The 20,684-nt window shown below is 46.3% G+C and overlaps 2 protein-coding genes and 1 long non-coding RNA gene across 6 annotated transcripts in view; 2 read left to right on the plus strand and 1 right to left on the minus strand.

Annotated features, from left to right (window-relative positions):
* The window catches only part of LOC111747592 (uncharacterized), a 70,608-nt gene extending 69,388 nt beyond the window's left edge, over positions 1 to 1,220 (minus strand). For both annotated transcript variants that reach the window (XR_010321610.1, XR_002784347.2), the window contains exon 1: positions 1,113 to 1,220. This is a non-coding gene — a long non-coding RNA (uncharacterized LOC111747592). The remainder of the gene's footprint in view (positions 1 to 1,112) is intronic.
* Positions 1,215 to 15,792, plus strand: TRIM39 (tripartite motif containing 39). Of its 3 annotated transcripts, none has more exons than XM_023541673.2 (7): positions 1,215 to 1,325; positions 3,395 to 3,854; positions 4,886 to 4,981; positions 9,585 to 9,815; positions 11,200 to 11,222; positions 11,767 to 11,882; positions 12,673 to 15,792. In XM_023541673.2, the coding sequence occupies exons 2-7, from the start codon at positions 3,402 to 3,404 to the stop codon at positions 13,218 to 13,220; spliced, it is 1,467 nt and encodes a 488-aa protein (XP_023397441.1). In that variant the 5' UTR covers positions 1,215 to 1,325; positions 3,395 to 3,401; the 3' UTR covers positions 13,221 to 15,792. The 3 variants fall into 3 exon arrangements, with proteins under 3 accessions (XP_023397441.1, XP_064138919.1, XP_003422508.1); XM_064282849.1 differs by lacking the exon at positions 1,215 to 1,325 and having other exon boundaries at positions 1,401 to 3,854; positions 12,673 to 12,857; positions 13,156 to 15,792; XM_003422460.4 differs by lacking the exon at positions 1,215 to 1,325 and adding an exon at positions 1,405 to 2,022.
* Positions 13,178 to 17,452, plus strand: RPP21 (ribonuclease P/MRP subunit p21). Its single transcript, XM_023541679.2, has 6 exons — positions 13,178 to 13,223; positions 15,799 to 15,938; positions 16,013 to 16,113; positions 16,204 to 16,286; positions 17,086 to 17,211; positions 17,343 to 17,452. Exons 2-5 carry the CDS (start codon positions 15,882 to 15,884, stop codon positions 17,142 to 17,144), a joined length of 300 nt encoding a protein of 99 aa, XP_023397447.2. The 5' UTR covers positions 13,178 to 13,223; positions 15,799 to 15,881; the 3' UTR covers positions 17,145 to 17,211; positions 17,343 to 17,452.
* Positions 17,453 to 20,684: the final 3,232 nt, after the last annotated feature.

Consider the following 20,684-nt stretch of genomic DNA (forward strand, 5'->3'; position numbering starts at 1 on the left):
ATATTTTCTGCAAGTAAAAAATTCCTGGCTGTCAGGATGAGAGCTTAAATATTGCACGGTGTTTGTAAACAGCATCACAACTTACACTTGGGGCTAGCTGGTGGCATTTCCTCTCCAAGACGGAGGGTACAAACTGCTTTCTTTTCTACCAGCAGTCTCATACTCCACCTAGCACTAACTCCTCGACCGTTCCAGCCCCTCTACCCAGCACCTACTCCTCCCCTCCCCCATCACACCTCTACCCAGCGGACTCCTCCCCAGCCCTATCACACCTCTCTAGCCAGCGCCTACTCCTCCGGAAGGAGTCCTCCCCCAGACCCATCACACCTCTACCCAGCAGACTCCTCCTCAGCCCCATCACCTCACCCCCTTCCTCCAAAGTCACGTGCCTGCGGAGCTTCCAACTGCAGGAGAAAGGAAGGCTAAAATGCAAAGCCTGGAGTCCCCGAACAAGCGGAGAAACGCAAATCAGTCTCAGACGTGCAAAGAACGGGCACTGGGTCTCATCAAGTTAACTAGAGTTTACGGAGCGTTTGCATCGGTCGGCCCCGAGCGAGGAGCTGAGGATAAAAAAGTGAACAGCAGAGACTTGGTACCACCGCTGTCTGGACTCTCATTCTAGCGACAGAAGCAGATCATTTCGACAAACCCAACAAAGCAGGGGCTGGACGAAGAGCTTTTGAAGCACTCGGCTTAGAGAACTCAAAAGACTGACTCTCAACCAGTCGGAAGTGACGTCCTAGCAGAGACCTGCAGGTCCGCCACGTAACTGGACGCCACCTCAACTAGCACTTTCTCCCGGACTGGCTTAGAGAGGAAAAGTGTGGCTGGACCACACCAACCTGCCCTTGCCCTACCGTTCCTGACCCCCCCCCCCCCCCCCCAAGGACCCACCAAGCCAGACCAAAGCCCGGGCCGCAGCCTGGACGGGAGAGCTGTTCCTGCCCCGGATCCCGTCCGGCGCCCTGCGGACAATGGGCTTCAGGATTCAACCATGCGCATGCGCGACCCTTTTTCTCCAGCGGATTCTTCTGGTCACCTGGACGCCGGCATCTCAGCCAACTGCCCCTCAGGGTCCCTTTACGCCCTTGACGCCTCCTGCCGGGTCTCACCTACGGCCCCATTCCTCCTTCTTCCGCAGGGACCGCTAGGCCCTCACGCGACCGCCTGCAGCCACCCGACTTCGACAGGAGCCTCTCCGCGCGGCGCGGCTTCCGCTTCCGGCGAGTATTGTGTGTCGCGCTGCGGGGCGGGGGGAGGAGGAAGGAGGGAGGCAGCGCTCCGGTGGCTCCGCGCCCCGCACTCCCGGACCCGAAGCCGGGAAGGTAGGTGCCGTCCCGCCGCCGCGCCGTGCCCCGGGGCCTGTCCCGGCCGGCCGGCTCCGCCTGCCGCGTCCTAGTGACCCGCGACTGCGTCACCGGCCCCCTGCACGTAACTACAGCTGCCTCCGCCCGCCTCAGGCCCGGGCGGACGTTTTGCCGCCCCGGCGACGTCAGCGCGTCCGGCGTTGCTTGGCTACCCCGCCGTTCCCCCGTCCCGCTGCCGCTCGCCTCCCGCGGTGAAACTGAGCCGTCACCGCCGATCTCGGCTGCGTCATAGCGGCCGGCATCCCACCTTAACGTCACACCTCCAAACCTAGACACGCGTCCTTCCTTCCCCTGCCAGGCACGACGTTTCCTCACCCCACTCTCCAATCTCTTGCGCCAGATCTGGCGGGAGAAGATGGAGACGGGGGTGGGACAGAGTTGTGGACAGCGCTCAGGAGAGGGTTGCAAGATGGGACCTTGGACAGTGGTAGAAACACAATGAGGACGTCCCTGGAGTTTGCCCTTCCACTGAAACACGAGGAATAGAGAGAGGGGAAGGACTAACCCACAGGCAAGCGAGGCCGCAGGCGAGCTCTGAGTCCTCTCCATATTTCCCAGACCCTTTATCCATCTGTCTTTCACACCACTGTTCCGTTTTCTTTGCCAGTCTAGGTCTGTCCTGGCCCTTAACTGCATGTAATTCAACTCACTTCAGGTGAGAAGGCCACTTAGTTTCCAAAAAGATTGGGGAAAGGGCAGGTCACCAGTCAAAATTGGATTCCCGTGGTTAGAGAAAACTCATCTGACAGAACTCATCTAACGTTGGGGGGAAAATTCTAGTTCAGTTAAGTTATTGAGTCCCTATTCCAAATTAAACACTGTCGTATGTACTGTCAGTATATCAAAACCAAACCTGTTGCCGCTGAGTTGATTCCAACTCATAGCAACCCTGTATAATTGTTAATAGTTGTTAGCCCAATTCATTTCATGGCCACATCTATCTCAGCACATAGATCTGCTGAATTTCCTTCCTTCCATTGGATCCCTCGGGGTGATGGATGTGCAGGGTGGATATAGGGATAAACAAATGAACTTAACTTCTGGATAAAAGTGTTGCCATTCTACGGATGGAGTAGGGGACCAGCCTTCTACTTTATAAATCTCTTTGCTGCGTTTCCAGTTCTTTTGAGGCATCACTTGAGGGAGATTTTGATTGCCTATTTACTTTCTTTCTCTTAATCCCCAACCACTCCAGAACCTATTAGTTGAAGACACAGTATGTCCAGGGAATTAATTATGAATAGCTATCTTGAAAGACTGCAGTCATTGCTCAATATTTACAGTAGACTTATCAGCCCTCTTTTCAAAAGGTTATTGGTTTGAACTCAATAACGTACCCTTTAGTATAGTTGCCATAAATTTATCATTTTTCAGCAGTTCCAACTGTCCAAATGCCCACAAATAGAAATGGGATGTTGTGTGAGTCATTTCATTTCAAGAATTTTCTCTAGGCTAGTCTGATAAAAGAATAATTTCAAGCTTTCCTTTAAAAAGGAGATTGTTACCCTCACCTAACCCATTCCATTTATTACCCTTTGAAAGAATGAGAGAAGAGTGTCAGGGAATCAAGATTAGGCTTTATTAATACTTTGACTTTTATGGCAGTTTGCAGTTTCTCAAACTCGTTTCTCATCTATAAGAAAAATATATCAAGCTGGGGATACATTGGTCTGGAACTAATTGGTTCTAAGATACAAATGGGATGAACCTGATTAGGAGTATATTGGGCTAAGGTAGGAAGAAACCTCTGTTTTTAACAAGAGAAAGCAGACGGGAAATATTGAGGGATGAGTGTCAGTTTGCTGAAGAGGGGGAAAAAAAGATTAGGTTGATAGTTGGGAGTAAAATTTGGAAATGGAGAAAGAAAAGAGAGGTTGAATCAAGTGGCGGGAAAGATGGAGAATACCAAGATGGGTTAAAAGTGGGTGTAGGGTTTAATATGAGAGTAAATGTCAGGCCAGGGATGCAAGAAAATTAAACCTCCAACTAATATTTTTCTTTTCTCTGCCCCTCCTCCTATCCCCAAGTTAAATAATGGCAGAGACGGGTCTGTTAGAGGCTGGGGCCTCTGCAGCATCCACAGCTGCAGCTCTGGAGAACTTACAGGTGGAGGCAAGCTGCTCTGTGTGCCTGGAGTACCTGAAGGAGCCTGTCATCATTGAGTGTGGGCACAACTTCTGCAAAGCTTGCATCACACGCTGGTGGGAGGACCTGGAGAGGGACTTCCCTTGTCCTGTGTGTCGAAAAACGTCCCGCTACCGCAGTCTCCGACCCAATCGGCAACTAGGCAGCATGGTAGAAATTGCCAAGCAGCTCCAGGCTGTCAAGAGGAAGATCCGGGATGAGAGCCTCTGCCCCCAGCACCATGAGGCCCTCAACCTCTTCTGCTATGAGGACCAGGAGCCTGTATGTTTGATATGTGCAATTTCCCACACACACCGAGTCCACACCGTCGTGCCGCTGGACGATGCCACACAGGAGTACAAGGTGGGGAACCAGATGCATGATACCAACATGGGGAAAGAGGGCGAAGCAGCGGTGGATGGGAGACTCCCTGAGTAGAGGATTATAAATTCCTTGAGAGCAAGACTGCATCTGGTCTTCACTCTGTGATCCTCTCAGAGCTACACACACTGGGGGCCCAAGGTACTCCTGATCAACTCAATTATCCTCAAGTATGAAGAGCAGTGGTATGGAGGATCCAGAATTATACTCTTGACTTTTGCAACACATTTGAGTCTTAAGTGTGAATGTCTGTATGTGTGATCTTGGGACGTGTTATATTTTTCATAAATGAATGAAACCACATGGAGAAGATCTAACTTAGGAAGAATTGAACAGTGGTCTGGTTTCCTCGTTCTGTCCCCTTGCTCAGAATACCCCTTATTTCCCATGTATTCGGAGTAGGTAATACCACTTCTTTAGACTGATAATCCCCAGTCCAAGCTGAACTAGTCTGTTGTTTGCATCTTCCCTAGTAATGGATAACATAGCATCTGGTATAACTTGCTCCTGGGACATGGTAGATATTTGAGTCATGGGAATTAGAGATTTCATTGTCTTAGCATGTTGTCACTTACTTTGCTAAATAATGTTGGAAACAAGATTTGAGGTAATTTACAGTATAAGCAATGAAGATTTTATTATTTTTATAGGTGGTCAGAGTTGGATGGAAGGACAGGTTTAAAGAAGGATACCAGGGTACAGAAGGTCACTTTGACAGCAATAGGCAGTTACATACTGTAAGAAAATGGACAGGATTGGGGAAGGACACAGAGGTTGGTGCCTGTTGGAAAGCTACGAGAGTGAGAAGAAAGTTGGGTGAGCAGAGATAACTTGGATAGGTTGGTGGCAGAAGGGACCAGTAAGAAATTGACACCCAAATGACAGGCAAGTAAGGGAGTTGGATCAAGTGATGGTGAGATGGGTAATAAGCAAACAAATGGATTGACCTCTGAATGAAGCATGTGCTAGCCAACCCCGATTGTTACCTTCCCACTGCCTCCCCCTCCCCTCAGGAAAAGCTACAGAAGTGCCTGGACCCCCTGGAGCAGAAGCTGCAGGATATCACCCGCTGCAAGTCCTCTGAGGAGAAAAAGCCTGGAGAGCTCAAGGTACAGGCAAGCTGTTACATTTGGGCTGCTCTGCAGGTCTTTTCCTAACAGACAATTAACCACAGACTAAATAATCCACCAGTTCTGATTCACTAGAAAAATGCTATTCTCTCAAAATTGGTGATATTTTACAAGGTTTGATTGTCATTGAATATTGCCCATAAATAACTTGTTATGAATTAAGGAGAAGGATATAAGAGGTGAAGGACAGACAGAACATCTTATATCTGACAAGCTGAGGAAATTCATGTCTGTTGGTCTCATTTGTCTTTATAGCAGGAAGGGAAGCTCTTTGTTGAGGATGCTAGGATAAGAGTTTCTTAGAGGGATCGAGGAGAGGAGAATTTAGAAGATTCACTGGGGAAAAAGGGAGACAGGGCTGACCAAGAGCTGACAGAAGAACTGCCCAGTGACATTAGGACGACATTCTTTTGACTCAAGTAAGCTCAAGTATTCTAGCTGATGTTGTTCATTCCTAGAAATTCTTCCCCTTCCTACCCTCCACCCATAGTATCCTATCTGTCCTTCAGATCTCAGGATGAAAGGTACTTCTTACAGTTTTTCTTGACTCTTCAGAAATGAACTTCCTTAATTTTCATACTGTTTTGCATTTTTTCATAAGATTACCATATTCAAGCTTGTACTATAGTATTTCAGTATCTGCCTTATTTCTTCTATTGGGTAGTAATATTAGTAGAAGGAACAACTACCCGTTGGCCTTAAGTCGATTCCAACTCACAGCGACCCTGTAGGACAGAGTACAACTGCCCCATAGAGTTTCCAAGGCTGTAAATCTTTATGGAAGCAGACTGCCACATCTTTCTCCCTCAGAGTGGCTGGTGGGTTCAAACTGCCAACTTTTTGGTTAGCAGTTGAGCACTTTGACCACTGTGCCACTAGGGCTCCTGTAGCAGTGATAGTAACTGATATTTATTGAGTCCTGTGCATTACTTCATTAGATGCCCATGACGTTCCTAATTCACAGAATTTTATATTAGGTCTCAGGGTTTTCCCTAGATTACAGTTCTAAGAATTCAGGCCAAGATTGGGGTAAGTGGGACATAGAGATGTTACAAGACAAAGAGAAGGAGGTCCTGGAGCTCATCTTCGGCAAGGGTGAACTTAGCTACCCCGTAGGGTAGGTGCTCTTGTCCCCAGTTTACACAGGAGGAAAAACAAACTTGAAGTAACTAATCCAAAATCATACAGCCAGTAAGTGGCAAAACCAGGGATACCAGTCCTCTGTGAATTAGCTAATATTTATTAAACCGTTCATATAGGCCAAGCTCGGTATTTGGTACTAGGGTACAGTGATGATCAGAGGTCCCTGCCTTCCTTGAGCTTACAGTCAAGTAGAGAAAATAGGTAATGTCACAGAAAGCACAGGTGCAAGTTTGTAAGTACACAGCATAGAGATTTGGCCTAAGTAAAGGCTTCCGGAGAAATAATGAGTGTGTGGGGTTGAGATTTAGGGATCACCGGAAGTTTAACACAGGTTTTAAAATAGTACAATGTTTTGTTTTTTAATGAATCACCACATTCCAACAGAAGGAAATATTATTACTTTAGTCCTTTATACATTTGAACAAAGCAAGCATGTGAATTTTTAAAAAATTAATTTTGATTGCCAAGGTGAACTTCAAAAATCTTTTATTCCTTTGGAGGGCTCCTGAAAAACTTAAAATATATGAAAATGAAGTTTAGTCTCAGTCACTAACTGTCCTCTTCCTGTTGCTCACCTTCTTGGTAGTGGGGGTTAGGGAGGAGAATAAAATTTTTGGAAACCTTGTTCACTTGTTCATCCTTGAACAGAGCTATGGTGCTTTTAAAAAGGTAAATTATCATCTCAGTGATCTCTGAAACTACCACCAACATTCCTTTTGTGATTATTTGAATTCTCCTCCCTCTCTCCATCCATTTCTCCCTCATTTGTACCTCCAAAATCAGACCCAATACCCCTATTAAAAATAATTTGTAATTAACTATACTAAATGAAAATTATAGATTAAAAATCTATTTACTTAAAGAATTAAAAAAAAATACTATCATAATATAGTACAATACAATATAACAGAACAGTAAAAGGAAAGTAATTTATAACAAACTGCAGTATATTAATAGACAGGGAAAGACACTACAATGTAATTATACTCTTGTGTCTTATGAGAAATTATTAACACAACAAATACAAATTCAGACTGAGGTAACATGGTAATGTCAACTCAGACACCAGAAGCAGCTTAGCTCTTGGTGACATGATTTTTCAAAATGATAAATAGCTTTTGGTAAAGCTCTCAGGAAGACAAAATACACCCTTCCTGAGTTTTATCAAGTAGTTACAGGTGCACTTCTCACATGCACTTTGGAACAGAATATGATCTCACAACATTTGCCCTGAAAGTAGAACATAGTCCTCTTCTCCTTTCTTTCCTTCTTCCTTTTTTAGAGGTGACGTGTGGGTAGAAGTTTCAGATTCATAGCCATGGTAAGTAGGAAGCTAAAAGGCTCTCCCTCTTATAAACCCATCATCCCTTCTCTTTTCATTCTGTTTGTAGGGCGGTCGTTTTAAATGAGGGTGCTACCACCTCCTAGGGACATTTTGGAAGAGGGGGGGCGTTACATGGTATATTAAGAATTACTCTGTGTTTAAGATGGTACTCAAGTTCAGGCTTACATTTTGAATATCCAGCAAAACACTAGGAGATGGTGTAGGACAGTTGGTTGTGTGGGATTGTCTCACAAATTGCAGGACTGCTAACATCCTTGTCAGGAGCACCCCCAACCATAACAGCCTGAAAAAATACTCCTAATTTCCAAAATGTCCTTAAGAGAGGGTAACACCCTCGTTACAAATCACTGCCCTACAGATACAGAGTGAAAAGAGAAAGAATGATGGATTTATAAGAGGGAGAGCCTTTTAGCTTCCTATTTACTGTGGCTTTGAATCTGAAATGTCTCCCCACACATCATTTCTCAAAATGAAGGAAGGAAAGAAAGAGAAGAGAAGAAGGCCGTTGTGTTTTACTTTCAGAGCAAATGTTTGGAGAGCATATTCTGTTTTAAAGTGCACTTGAGAAGACAGCAGTGGGAAAGAAAGCAGCCAGTGATTAGAGAACTGGAGCTAGTCAGCCTCAGCTGGGAACTAGCCTGAAACCCTGAGATGTCAAGACTGTAAAGCCTAGCCCTGGCTTTCATCTTCACTCTCTCTTCACCCTCAGCCCTGCCTTCTAGTCCCTACCTTCCTCTGCCTTCTGGAGTCCCAGTCTCTGCTTCTTATTTTGCTTCACTCTTGGGTTAATCCCTCCCTGTCAGTCAAAAGAAGCTTCTCCAATTCTTTGGGGACATCACTTGTTGGTAAGGTGGAGGCACAGAAGGGAGGCTGTGCTGAAGGATTAATGCTCACAATGGGTATGGCTGGTGTTTTAGAATCCTGTATTATGATACCAGATTTCAAGAGTTCCTGAGTTGTGCAAATAGTTAAGCACTCAACTATTAGCCGAAAGGTTGATGGTTCTAACCCACCTAGAAGTGCCTTGAAAGATAGGCCTGGTGATCTGCTTCTGGATAACCACAGCCTTGAAAACCCTGTGGAGCAGTTCCACTCTGCACACATGGGGCTGCCATGAGTAGAAATCAACTAGTCAGCAGCCAACAAAAAAGTTATCAGATTCAGGAATGTTAATAGGTTTAAGCCTGTGTTCTGGTTTAGTGAAAGCATGTTTCAAATTTAGGCAACTAATTTACCAGAAATCTTCTGGAACCCGTTCTTGGGTGGGAACTGCCAATTCTGTGAAGTGACTTGAAGCTATTTAACAGGCTTAGCCCTGAAATGGAAACCCTGGTGGCATAGTGGTTAAGTGTTACGGCTGCTAACCAAAGGGTCAGCAGTTCGAATCCACCAGGCTCTCCTTGGAAACTCTATGGGGCAGTTCTACTCTGTCCTATAGGGTCGCTATGAGTCGGAATCAACTTGACAGCACTGGGTTTGGTTTGTGTTTTGGTTTAGCCCTGAAATCTGCATATATGTTTTGTAACAACCCATTACAAAAACTCTTACTGATTCCTTTCCAGTTGGTTCTCTGGTTTTTATCAGGTAGATGTCTTGCAATATGACAAGTAATGACAATCTTATCTCTAACTTTTCAATATTTATACTTTCCTTTTCTTGACAGATTGCGTTAACTGGAACTTTAGAGTTGGACAGTAGCAGAGAGAGAGTTCTCTCTGAAATATCTGAATAGTACATGTCATCATAGTATTGAGTTCTGATGTCCTGAATGCATTTTATTAAAACATAAAAAAAAAAAAACTTTTTTAGAAGTTTATTTCATAAAGTAATTTTTTTTTTAATTTCTACTTTTTTAAAAATTTCCTCAATGGTCTTCACTATGCTAAATCATCAGTAGGGGCAGGGGGTGACAGTCAGGATGGATCCATTCTTTACAAAAGGAAATTCCAAGAGAAAAGAGAAAACCAAGTGTCTTATTAAAGTATTTCCAGTGTCTTTGTGAGTTTTTTAATTCATATACATGGTGGGTGGGAGGAGAGCTCCTCACACCCCACTGACCCTGCTGTTGTAACATCCTCCTCCCTCTGTCCTCAGAGACTGGTGGAGAGTCGCCGGCAGCAGATCCTAACGGAGTTTGAGGAGCTTCATAGGCGGTTGGATGAAGAACAGCAGGTGTTGCTTTCACGACTGGAGGAGGAGGAACAGGATATTCTGCAGCGTCTCCGAGAAAATGCTGCTCACCTTGGGGACAAGCGCCGGGACCTGGCCCACTTGGCTGCTGAGGTGGAGGGCAAGTGCTTACAGTCGGGCTTCGAGATGCTTAAGGTTCGCCCTTTGCCCCTGTGTAGCCCCTCAGGTTGACCACAATCCAGCTTTGCACAGGCCGTTGTAGTGGCCCTGGATTGTCACCCTTCTGCTCTGCTGCTCTAAACCCCATTCTTTCTTCTAGATATGCTCGAAGGATCTTCTACTGAAAGGCTTCTCTGATGTCTTCCATCATTTCTCTGTTCTTAAGCCTTATTAACAATTATGTGCTTAATTTGAACCAAAGAAATTTACTATTTTGAAAGATGGGAAGTCTATTCTGAATTAGTGAAAAACTGTGCATTAAAAATTTTGCAAACACAATTACCACTACTTTTAAGTCCTGGAACTTGATTTATCTAGTGCTGAAAAGAAAATGAGAAACATAGTTTCAAGGATACTTGAAATTATGTGTAATAATATACTGCTTTTGATCCACAAATCAAAAAAAACGGCCACTGCCTTCAGTTGATTCTGACTCATAGCAACCCAGAGGACAGAGTACAACTGCCCCATAGAGTTTCCAAGACTGTAAACCTTTATGGAAGCAGACTGCCACATCTTTCTCCCTCAGAGCAGCTGGGGGGTTCAAACTGCCAACTTGCACTTAGCAACTGCGCACTTTAACCACTTTGCCACCAGGGCTTCTCTGATACGCAAACAGTGCCTCTAAAATGTTTGAAAGAATTTGTTTTCTTAGGTAGATTAATGGTGTTAGCCAGACTGTAGGAAACATATTTCTTTTAGAGATGACAGTACCAGCATTTGAATCAGTGAGGCTTTATTGTACATTTATGTGCATGTTATGTATTGCCTGGTATTTATTCTTGTGTCCTTTCATGTATATGTGTTCTGCCTTCCACATTAAACTGGAAGATCTTGTGGGGGAGGAGAGATTTGTCTTCTTTTGTTCTGGACCCCAGGTATTCTCAAATCAGAGACTGACACACAGTTATCAATGTTTGGTTACTAATACCAGAGGGGGGATACCAAACCACAACAGTAAATTGTGACTCATTCCTATGCCACCAGTTTGGAATTCAGTCCCTCAAGGGGATTGGACTCTACGGTTGGTACTTGGGAGGCAGAGTAAAGAGCTGACACACAATTCCTGTCCCCTGCAGGGAGCTCCCAGTGTCACTGAGGAACAAAGACAAATACATAGGAAACCATTTGGAAGTGACATAAATTACCAAGCTTCTTGATGACCAGAGCTGAAAGTGGGGATTCGGTTAGGAGAGATGCACTCGAGTTCCTCTGGTGGTCTTCTCCTTGGATCCTGTCCCTTAGTTTGCCCTGTGTCTATTTTATAGATCTAGAACTTTCTGGGGGATGGTTGAATCTTTTGCCTTCAGAACACTTGAATACCAGGACCAATATTGCTTTCTTTTCTCCTTCCCTCTAGGATGTCAAAAGTACCTTGGAAAAGTAAGTTATCTCCTGTATTTCTCTTGAGTGAGTTAGGTCTTGGCTTAGAGACTAGGGGTGCAGTAGAGTCAGAGGAGCAAGGATAGGGTAGCCATACAATATCTGGGTGGGATGTGGAAATAGGTTCCTCGCCCTGTGAAGCCAGAGGGCAAATCACTGGGACTTCCTTGGTAAGGAGAATGATAATGTAAAACTAGATTCCATTCTGTCCTGTGGGGTATAATAGTGTCCAAACAGGATGTAAGGAGGAAGGGGTTGGGGGATGGAGATCTGTGTTTATCATTTTATGCACAAAATAGAAAAATACCCCTAGAATGTTCTGAGACTCATTCTCAAGGTAAGGCTCTGTCCAGGGGACTATATGGCTCTCCATAAATTGGTAAAAGAAAGAAGTAGGCAAGTGCTTGTCTTCAGGGAAGGGGAAGAAAGTGGGAAGATGGAAAATTTTAGCTTCTCCCTAAAAATGAAAACATCCGAGTATGTACTTGGCTAGAGCTTTCCCCTGACCCTGCCCTCTCTTCCCCTATCTCCTTACCCCTCCTAGATGTGAGAAAGTGAAGACCATGGAGGTAACTTCCGTATCCATAGAGCTGGAGAAGAACTTCAGCAATTTCCCCCGACAGTACTTTGCCTTGAGGAAGATCCTTAAACAGCTCATTGGTAAGTTGCTCCCAAAAGAAAACTAGCAGAGGGGATCAGCAGGCAAAAGAAAATCCTTAGGTCCTACCTCATCTGGGCTTCAGTTACCCCTCTGTCACTTTCTATGCTCACACTCACCCCACCCCTTTACCTGGCTTTCAGTGTCACTCACCATTGAGTCATAGAAATCAAGTGAGAGGAAGCTTTAGGTATCATGTGCTCATATGTCCGTATATTTCTAAATAGGCACCCAGAGAAGTTAAATGGTGTGACCATAGAGTCACACTATTTAACTCATCAGAGTGACCATATAATTTAGTATCTAAATTGGAACAGTCTTTAGAGTGAAATGTAGTGCCATTAATATTTATTCAGAGAAAATAGGTATAAACCAGACTGTTCCAGGAAAGCAGACACAGGGTCACTCTCCCTAGACCTTAATGCTGCCTTGCTCTCTATCCTTAACACATTGCATTCTTCCTGGCCCTCAACTGTGCCTAGCTCTTCCCCACACAGTGAAGTAGATGATGTCAGAGGGGGATGGCGAGAGACTAGGGTGGAACTTCAGACCACCTTCCCTTACAGAGTCAAGAGATCATTATCTGTTTATATTAGGGTCAAGGTGAAGAGTGAAGCCACTGTTCCCTCCTCTCTCTTAGGTGACATCCTGGATTGAGAAAGTTAACCAAACCATGATGTTCTGGGAACCTTTGTGAGAACAGGCTGTGTAAAGGCAGGCTGAAAGAGTGAGGCAGGGGTGATTAGCTATTCCCATCCTCATCTAGCTCCCCACTCTGGCTTCTCCCGCCAGCGGACGTGACCCTGGACCCTGAGACTGCTCATCCTAACCTAGTCTTGTCGGAAGATCGTAAGAGTGTCAAGTTCGTGGAGACAAGACTCCGGGACCTCCCTGACACACCACGGCGTTTCACCTTCTACCCTTGTGTCCTGGCTACAGAGGGTTTCACTTCAGGTCGACACTACTGGGAGGTGGAGGTGGGCGACAAGACCCACTGGGCAGTGGGTGTGTGCCAGGACTCCGTGAGCCGAAAGGGCGAGCTAACTCCACTCCCTGAGACTGGCTACTGGCGGGTGCGGCTGTGGAATGGGGACAAATATGCGGCCACTACCACGCCTTTTACCCCTTTGCACATCAAGGTGAAACCCAAGCGGGTTGGCATATTCTTAGACTATGAGGCTGGCACGCTGTCTTTTTACAACGTCACAGACCGTTCTCATATCTACACCTTCACTGACACTTTTACTGAGAAACTTTGGCCCCTCTTCTATCCAGGCATCCGGGCCGGTCGGAAGAATGCTGCGCCACTTACCATTAGGCCCCCTACAGATTGGGAGTGACAGGTAGGTAGGGACATGGAAATAACTGGGGTAAGGCAGGGTCAAGAGCTGTGGGCCTTCCTTCCAGTGTCCTGCTGGAACGTCGTCCTGTCTGCCTGGTTCCAGTCCTGAATCGTCTAGGAGAAACACCTCGGTTTCTAGGATGGTTTGTGTGGAGGAGTAGGGCTGGGCTGGGATGAGAGCACATGCGTCCTCCTCCTGACTGTCGGGGTGAGGAGCTGGTTCCCAGGGGATTGCCTCCCCTGAAGTCCATCAGGTTTTTTATGGCACGAGGATGGTTTGGGAAGGAAGGAGAGGCTTTTCCAGAAACAAAAAGCCGATGAGGGGGAATCTGTCTTCCTCAAACTGGAGGAGGAAACAGAAAGCCCCATATATCCTTTGAGGGGATTATTCAACCCTTAATAGTCTTGTTTCTTGAGTAAGATCATAGAGGTCTGTGTACCTCTAGGTTGAATGATGATGAATGACATTGCTCTCATGGTTCTAGAAGTGGGGAAGTATTTCCGGGGCAGAGATTGGGCATTAAGAAGGGTAGAAGAAAGGTTAGGGAAGGGAGTTTCTTTGGTTTTCTATTCCCAGGCTAAAGTTACCATTATGAGTAGGATTGGCCATAAGTAGGAATGTGCTCGGGGAATTAGGGAGAGGGAAAGAGGGTGGGAAGAAAGAACAGGAGAACCTAGGTCCCTGCCCAGCCTTTCAGCAGAGCTGACTTATTGCCTGCCTCCATATAGTTGGTTGCCTCCAAGAAGTTGGCCACCTTGCTCCTCGCCAGAGACAAGGTGGAAGAGATTCTGCAGACACGTGTACACTTTCATTGCTTTCCCAAAAGAACTGGGAAGGGAGAGGGTAAGGTATTTAAGGAAAGAGAAAGATGTTTCTAACTAAAGCCCTGGCCTTAAAGAAGGCTATTAAGTAGTTTATTCTCAAGTTGTCAGTCCAGTTACCTGGCTGAGGTGTCCAAGCCAGAAAGGAAAAAAGGTAATGGAGTCATTCTCACCCTGAGGTTGGATAGAAAAGGGTGGTATATGTAGGGAAGGCCAGATAGGCAACTCAGTTTCACCTGTGTGCACTTGGCCTGGAACTCGTATTCAGAAGAGCCAGCCTTTTGCTTGTTTGTTGCCGATGTTCACCCTTTGCCATTCCCCTTTTGAGAATGCAAATTATTTTAATATTAGGCCCAAATAAACAGCTGCAGGGTACATATACTGTCAAAAAAAAAAAAAAAAAAGGTAAAGTGATGCATGCCAAACAAAACTAAAATGACTTGGATTATCTCTGCTTGGGTAATCAAGAGTTGACAGAAGATTGGGACAAGAGACTGAAATTCAGTTACTGAGGGCATTTCAGCTCCTCTTCCCACCTCAGTAGGACTTTGTCCACACTCTTCTCCTCTTACCTTTGTGCCTTGACTGTGGTTCTTTGTGGCAAGATACTTTGGTTGGTTGAAATAATATGGAGCAAAGGACCCACTGAAGTGATCTGTGTTGTGTGGTAATTTGGCAATGGCATGGTATTGATGTCTGTAAGAATCACTGGGGTGTTAAAAATGCATGTTCCTGGGTCTCACCCTCAGTGAATGATCAAGGTTTGGGAGGGCCTGGGCATCTGCTTTTTAAACACACTCCTCCCAGCTGAGTCTGGGGATCCTTGTGAAACTCGTCCTGGAGGAGGTTTCAACCATTTCCTTTCTCTCTCTGAGCTGGAGAACCGGTTTCCTGCACCTGCCTGACAGCAATCTTAGGAGAGAGCGTCTGTAACCTCTCCTGACCTATGTTGTCCTCTCCCTGTCTCAGGGTTCATCTCCATTCTGCCCCTTCCATCCTTCTGCTTCTGACCTCAAGAGCTTGCAGGCACTAACTATGAAGAGGAGGTAAACAGGATGCCAAGCAGAACAAATGGGAGACAAAAGTCAGAAGTAGGGGTGTAAAGTGTATGACTGTGTGGGGAGTGGGGTGTCATTTCACAGATAGGGGATGCTACCGATAGGTCTCTGTGAGCCAGTGTCTGAGACTAGGATTAGGAACCATTGACTCACCAAGTGAGGATCCCCTGCTATGTGTCCAGAACTGCCTAACAGGAAGTACGTTTCTTTGATAAGTAGACAGGAGTGGGACTAACCTGTGCTTTCCTGAGCCAGGAGCTCTCTTCTCTCCATCACTCTCATGGTGCTTCCCACTTTGACTCCCACTGGCACAAGTGCCTTTTTGAATGTATAGTCACTGTTCCTTCCGTCTGTAGATTTTCAGGCATCTGCCTTTGGCTTCAGGACCACAGTCTAACTGGTTATAATTGCCATAACTGTCTCCCAAACCTATCTGCATGGAGAGACCAATCTTTTGTCCTGCAGATGTTAAGAAGTCTAAAATGTTCTGCTCCACCAGGTTTTCTAGTCTCTACTCAGTATAACTGATTTGGGGCTTGAGGAAGACTGGACGGAAGGCAAAGCTCAGGGACCCTGGGATTGCTGGGGATGGCTTTACAAACAAATGGGTCTGTGAGACCGCTTGGTGGCGCCAGAGTACGGGTCTCAGAGCAGGGAGAGGGAGCGGCTCGCGGGTCAAAGGACTTCACTTCCCAGGAGGCGTTGCGCGGACGCCTGGGGCGGGGCGAGCCGAGGGGCGGAGCCTGCGTACGGACTGGCGCGGGGAGCTCGCCGTCCGGATGGCGGGGCAGGTGAAGGACCGCGAAGCCTTCAAGAGGCTCAGCTTCCTGTACCAGGTGAGCCCGGGTCGGGGGCACATCGGGAAGGGTACCCGGTGCGGCCGGCCCGGAGTGACCGTTCCGCTCCTCAGGCCGCCCACTGCGTCCTCGCGCAGAACCCTGAGAACCAGGCGCTGGCGCGGTTTTACTGCCACACGGACAGGACCATTGCGAAGCGGCTCCTCCTGCGGCGGTGAGCGGGCGCGGAGCGGGCGGCGGGCGGGACCGGGGAAAACCGGGGAGCGAGCGCGGGCACCCGACCACCTTTCTCCTCTGCCCCCAGGGACCCATCGGTGAAGAAGACCCTCTGTCGTGGCTGCTCTTCCCTCCTCATCCCGGGCCTGACATGCACCCAGCGCCAGAGACGTGAGTGCTCCTTGCGAGGGGGATGATTGCGGAGCGGGGAGTGGGGGGAGGCCCAGCGACCCCTTTCTCGCTTTAGTCGGGTGTCAGGCGTGAGGTTTGTAGGAGCCCGCTTTCTCCAGGGCCGGATTCCGTTACTGCTCCCACCTGGACAAACTAAACTTTGAGCTTGACTTTTATTCCCAGCCTGGGCAGTGGAGAAGTAATAATAGATGCTTTTTAATAATGTTATTTGGCGTCATGGAGTACATGATTCTCATTACCATTCATTCAGCAAATACTAATTTTCTGAGATGTGTCAAGTGTTGTGCTAGGTTTATTATTTTCATTAAAATTGCAGTATGTTGGGACAGACCAATGAAAACAGTTGAAATAGACTAGAAAAAATGAAGTGGAGTGGAGTGCTGAGCTACTTATGCCAGGGGTGGTGAGGTTCATGTTAAGCAGAGGGAGCGGGAGGTAGACATTCTAGGCATGTGAGAGGACTCCAAACAAGGGAACTTGTGGTGCTGCAAGGAAATGAGAGTTCAGGAGGCTGAAGTTTGAGGGAGGCAGACACAAGACATGAAGCTGAAGAAGGAAACTGAGGCCAGATCTTGAGGAATCTGGTTCAGGAGTTTAGAGTCTGTCTTAAAAGGTACAAAGAAATTGATAGGGTTTATGCAGGGGCCTGACACCATCAAATTTGCATTTAAAGTAGGGAAAATAGAAAAAGAATTACTGAAAAGCAGTGGAGTACAGTAGGTCTTTTCTCCTGCTAAACCTGAGCAACCTTTTCCTTTTTTACCCACATCCACCCCAGGCTGCAAGGGACAGCGCTGGACAGTACAGAGCTGCCTAATATGCCAGCGCAGCCAATGATTCCTCAATGATCCCAGGCATCTGCTCTGGGGAGACCAGCCTGAAGCCCAGCTGGGGAGCCAGGCAGGTGAGAGGTGGTAGAGAAAAATGGGGGCTATCCCAGGTGGTAGGGACACATAGGTGTGTTCTGGGTTGGTGGGAGAGGCACCACAGTCAACTCTAATTCTGCTTCTCCACCATGATCTTAAACCACCACAGCCCCTGCGAAGCATAGCTCACTCCATTCCAGCCTACCTTCCTGAGGAGAGAATAGAGCCTCTGCCCCAGTTATCAGTGATGAATTCATCGTATCTGCCAAAGAAATAAAATTTCATTGTATTTCACCGTGTTTAATTCTATTCTGTGAGGATTTTAGCTCTTCATTTTGTTTTCTTCTATTCCTATCTGTATTTCTCTGTCACCGTCTAACTTCCTCTTTGTTTTTACCATCCGTATACTCCCACCATGTGGAGATGTCCCGGCCTCCATCAGCCACTGGGCCCCACTAAGCACCTCCCGTTTCCAGGACCCTGGCTCCAGTGCTTCCTCAGTGCAGTGCCATGTTTGGACCTCAGCTTCCAGAGCTGTCTGCAAGGTCTCTAGCCTTCTTAGGACATTCCATCTTTAGGTAGTCCTCACTGTTGACTGAAGGGCTGGACAGACTGGTGATGCCACTACTCTCTTTTTAAGTGAGGGTAAAAAAAGGGGCATGAGGGAGTGGAGGCAGCTCAGATCCTCAAGGCCCACTTTTTCCAATCTCAGAGCTTTCTTCTTTTGAATTCTAATGAGAGAAATGGTGTAAACCTGAACTAAGAGGAGCTCACAGAAGGACACTGGGAGATACTGCACAAGTCTGCTCCATAGGTAGACTCTCAAGATTGTCTGAAGAATGCTTCAACAACTAAAATTGTTTCCTTTCATATCCCTCAAGAGCCTACTCAAGGACAGAACTCCCAGACTGGCGACTTTGCTAGCTTTCAGCTAATCAGTTTACCCTAAAAGTGTGCAAACAAAATTCACTATTAGCAATGTGCAATTTTTTTTTCCTTATCTTTCTGTTATAACTCCTGTGTTGCAGTAATCTAGTGCTGTATAAAAATTACATCGTAATGCTGCTTAAAACAATGAATTATTATTTCTCTGATTCTGTGGGTTAGGAATTCTGATAGAGCTGGGTCGAGTGGTTCTTCTGCTCAGGTGGTATCAGCTGGGCCCCTACTCAGCTGCATTTAGCTGGCAGCTGCTATGGAAGACCCAAGAAGGCTCACTCACATGCCTGGCACCTCATTGTTTCTCCATGTGGCCTTGCCATGTAACTAGCTTTGACATCCTCATAGCATGACGCTGTCAGGGTGGTTGGACTTCTTAACATGGCTCGGACTTCCACAGAGAGCATTCCAAGAAAACAAGCCTGGGCTGCAGTGAATTAATACAGCTCTTCTAGCCATAGTCTTTGTGACTTGCACAAAATGACTGGGTGGGACTATGCAAATAAGGTGCTTATGGCTTACCAAGGGGATTGGACAGCTTGCTAATAATGCAGATGAGGTGGATCACACCCGTGTGGGTGGGATTATACAAATAAGGTGTATGGAACCCTAATGAGGGAATTGGTCGGTTTTGCCATCATGCTAGGCTTAAAATGAACCATCCCAGAGGCAGAAAGGGAGGATCTCACTACCACCAAGAACAGAAGGAAGCGGAGCACATCTTTTAAACCCAGGAGACAGAGCTATAACATCATAGATGGGACAAGCCAGCAAGGAGTGACAGCAGAGAAACGGCAGCAGCAGAACCAGGAGACTGGTGCAAGATGGTGCAGTGGGCTTCCCACCCCACGGAGCAAGACAGTTACAGTGGGCATGCCGACCCACAAAGTGCAAGAACTGAGCACCTTTAGGCGGAGGCTTCCTGGAAGAATAGGTGACCCTGGGTACTTACTGGCAGAGCTAAAGAGCTTTATAACACTGGCATGAGCAGGGTAGAGGCTGGGCCAAGGGGCTGAGGGCCAGAGAGAGGCCTGCCTGGGGGTACAGCCGAGAATAGGCTGTCTTGATCAAAGAACTTATCCTGAGTCATTTCTGATTCTGAATCGTAACCTGTTACTTCCCTAATAAACCCTGTAACTTTGAGTATGGTCCGTGAGTTCTGTATGGCCGTTGCAATGAATTATTCAATCCAGTGGAGAAGTAGAGTGCCACGGGAGGGATGATTGTTAGAATGGGTAAAAAGGTTGGAGAGAGGACGTGTATCTGACTTTCGCCTCATGGGAATCAGCCTTGGGCTGTCGATCTTGAGTCTCTTTCCCCCTTGGGAACTTAGAGGAGGACCTCTGATGCCCCCTCCATAGCATTTTTACAAAGCCCCAATGTGCAAGTGCTTATCAGTTCTCTGCATCACGCTAATGTCCCTTGGCCAAAGCAAGTCACATGGCCAAGTTGCACAAAGGTTCATTGGTTGGTTCTCTGGAGACCAACGATAAAACAACCTACAATGTCTTGTTTTTGTGTTTGTCCCTGACTTGATCTATCCACTGATCCCTTCACAAGTCAGTACATTATTTTCATAAAAGGTAACTAAGTAGTGTACAGGTAACTAAATGACTGAATTATTCTCTGACAGTTTATGTCTGTAGCCTGCCTACCTGAGTCAGTTGTGAGAAGCAACAGAAATGTATAGCCTCAAAATACTCGACATGTGAACCTGGACCCTTTGTGTCTTCCACTTCCCTTCCTTGGCTCCTCTCATGAGTCTCATTTCTGTTGATTGAACTCCTTCACACTTGCACACTAAATCTGAATGTTGTCAAGTTTTTGTGTGTGACTATGCTTGCACATAACTGAACATGTTCACAGTGGGGTAGCAGTGGTGAAACTATGAGTTTTGATTTTATAGCTACATCATTAATTCCTCTCGTGGGAGACCATGGGAATCAGTTCCTGTTGGAAGGCAGACGAAACAGAACCTGGACTATGGTTCACTTGTGAGTTTGTGTGGCTTGTTCATTTGTTTTATATTTCCATAAATATAGATTGCTCTAAATCTAAAGATCATAGCCCTCTTCCTCCTTCTAAAACTCTGTCGTTTTTCATGTTTACTTAGTATGACATGATTAAAAAAAAAAAAAGCAAAAAACTAAACCCTTTGCCATTGAGTTGATTCTGAGTCATGGTGACCCTATGGGACAGAGTAGAACTGCCCATGGGATTTCCAAGGCTGAAATCTTTACAGAAGCAGACTGCCACATCTTTCTTCTGCAGAGTGGCTGGCAGGTTATGAACTGCCAAGCTTTTGGCTAGCAGTCGAGCATTTAACCAACTGCACCACCAGGGCTCCTCTTTATGACATGATAGTTGTCAGTATATGCAAAAATGGATTTCCTGTACCAAAGATGGAGAAAAAAATCCAAACCCCTAGTATGCAATAGTTAGCTTCCTGTAATTTTTCTAAACAATTTGCTAATTCAAAATCAGTGCCCTTTTAGGGCGCTTTATATAAAATTAAACAAAAGAGAGAAGAAACATAGATCATACAAATTGGATCAAGAAAACAAGGTTTTCC

The sequence above is a fragment of the Loxodonta africana genome, chromosome 1 (assembly GCF_030014295.1).
Source record: "Loxodonta africana isolate mLoxAfr1 chromosome 1, mLoxAfr1.hap2, whole genome shotgun sequence".
NCBI classification, from domain to species: domain Eukaryota; kingdom Metazoa; phylum Chordata; class Mammalia; order Proboscidea; family Elephantidae; genus Loxodonta; species Loxodonta africana.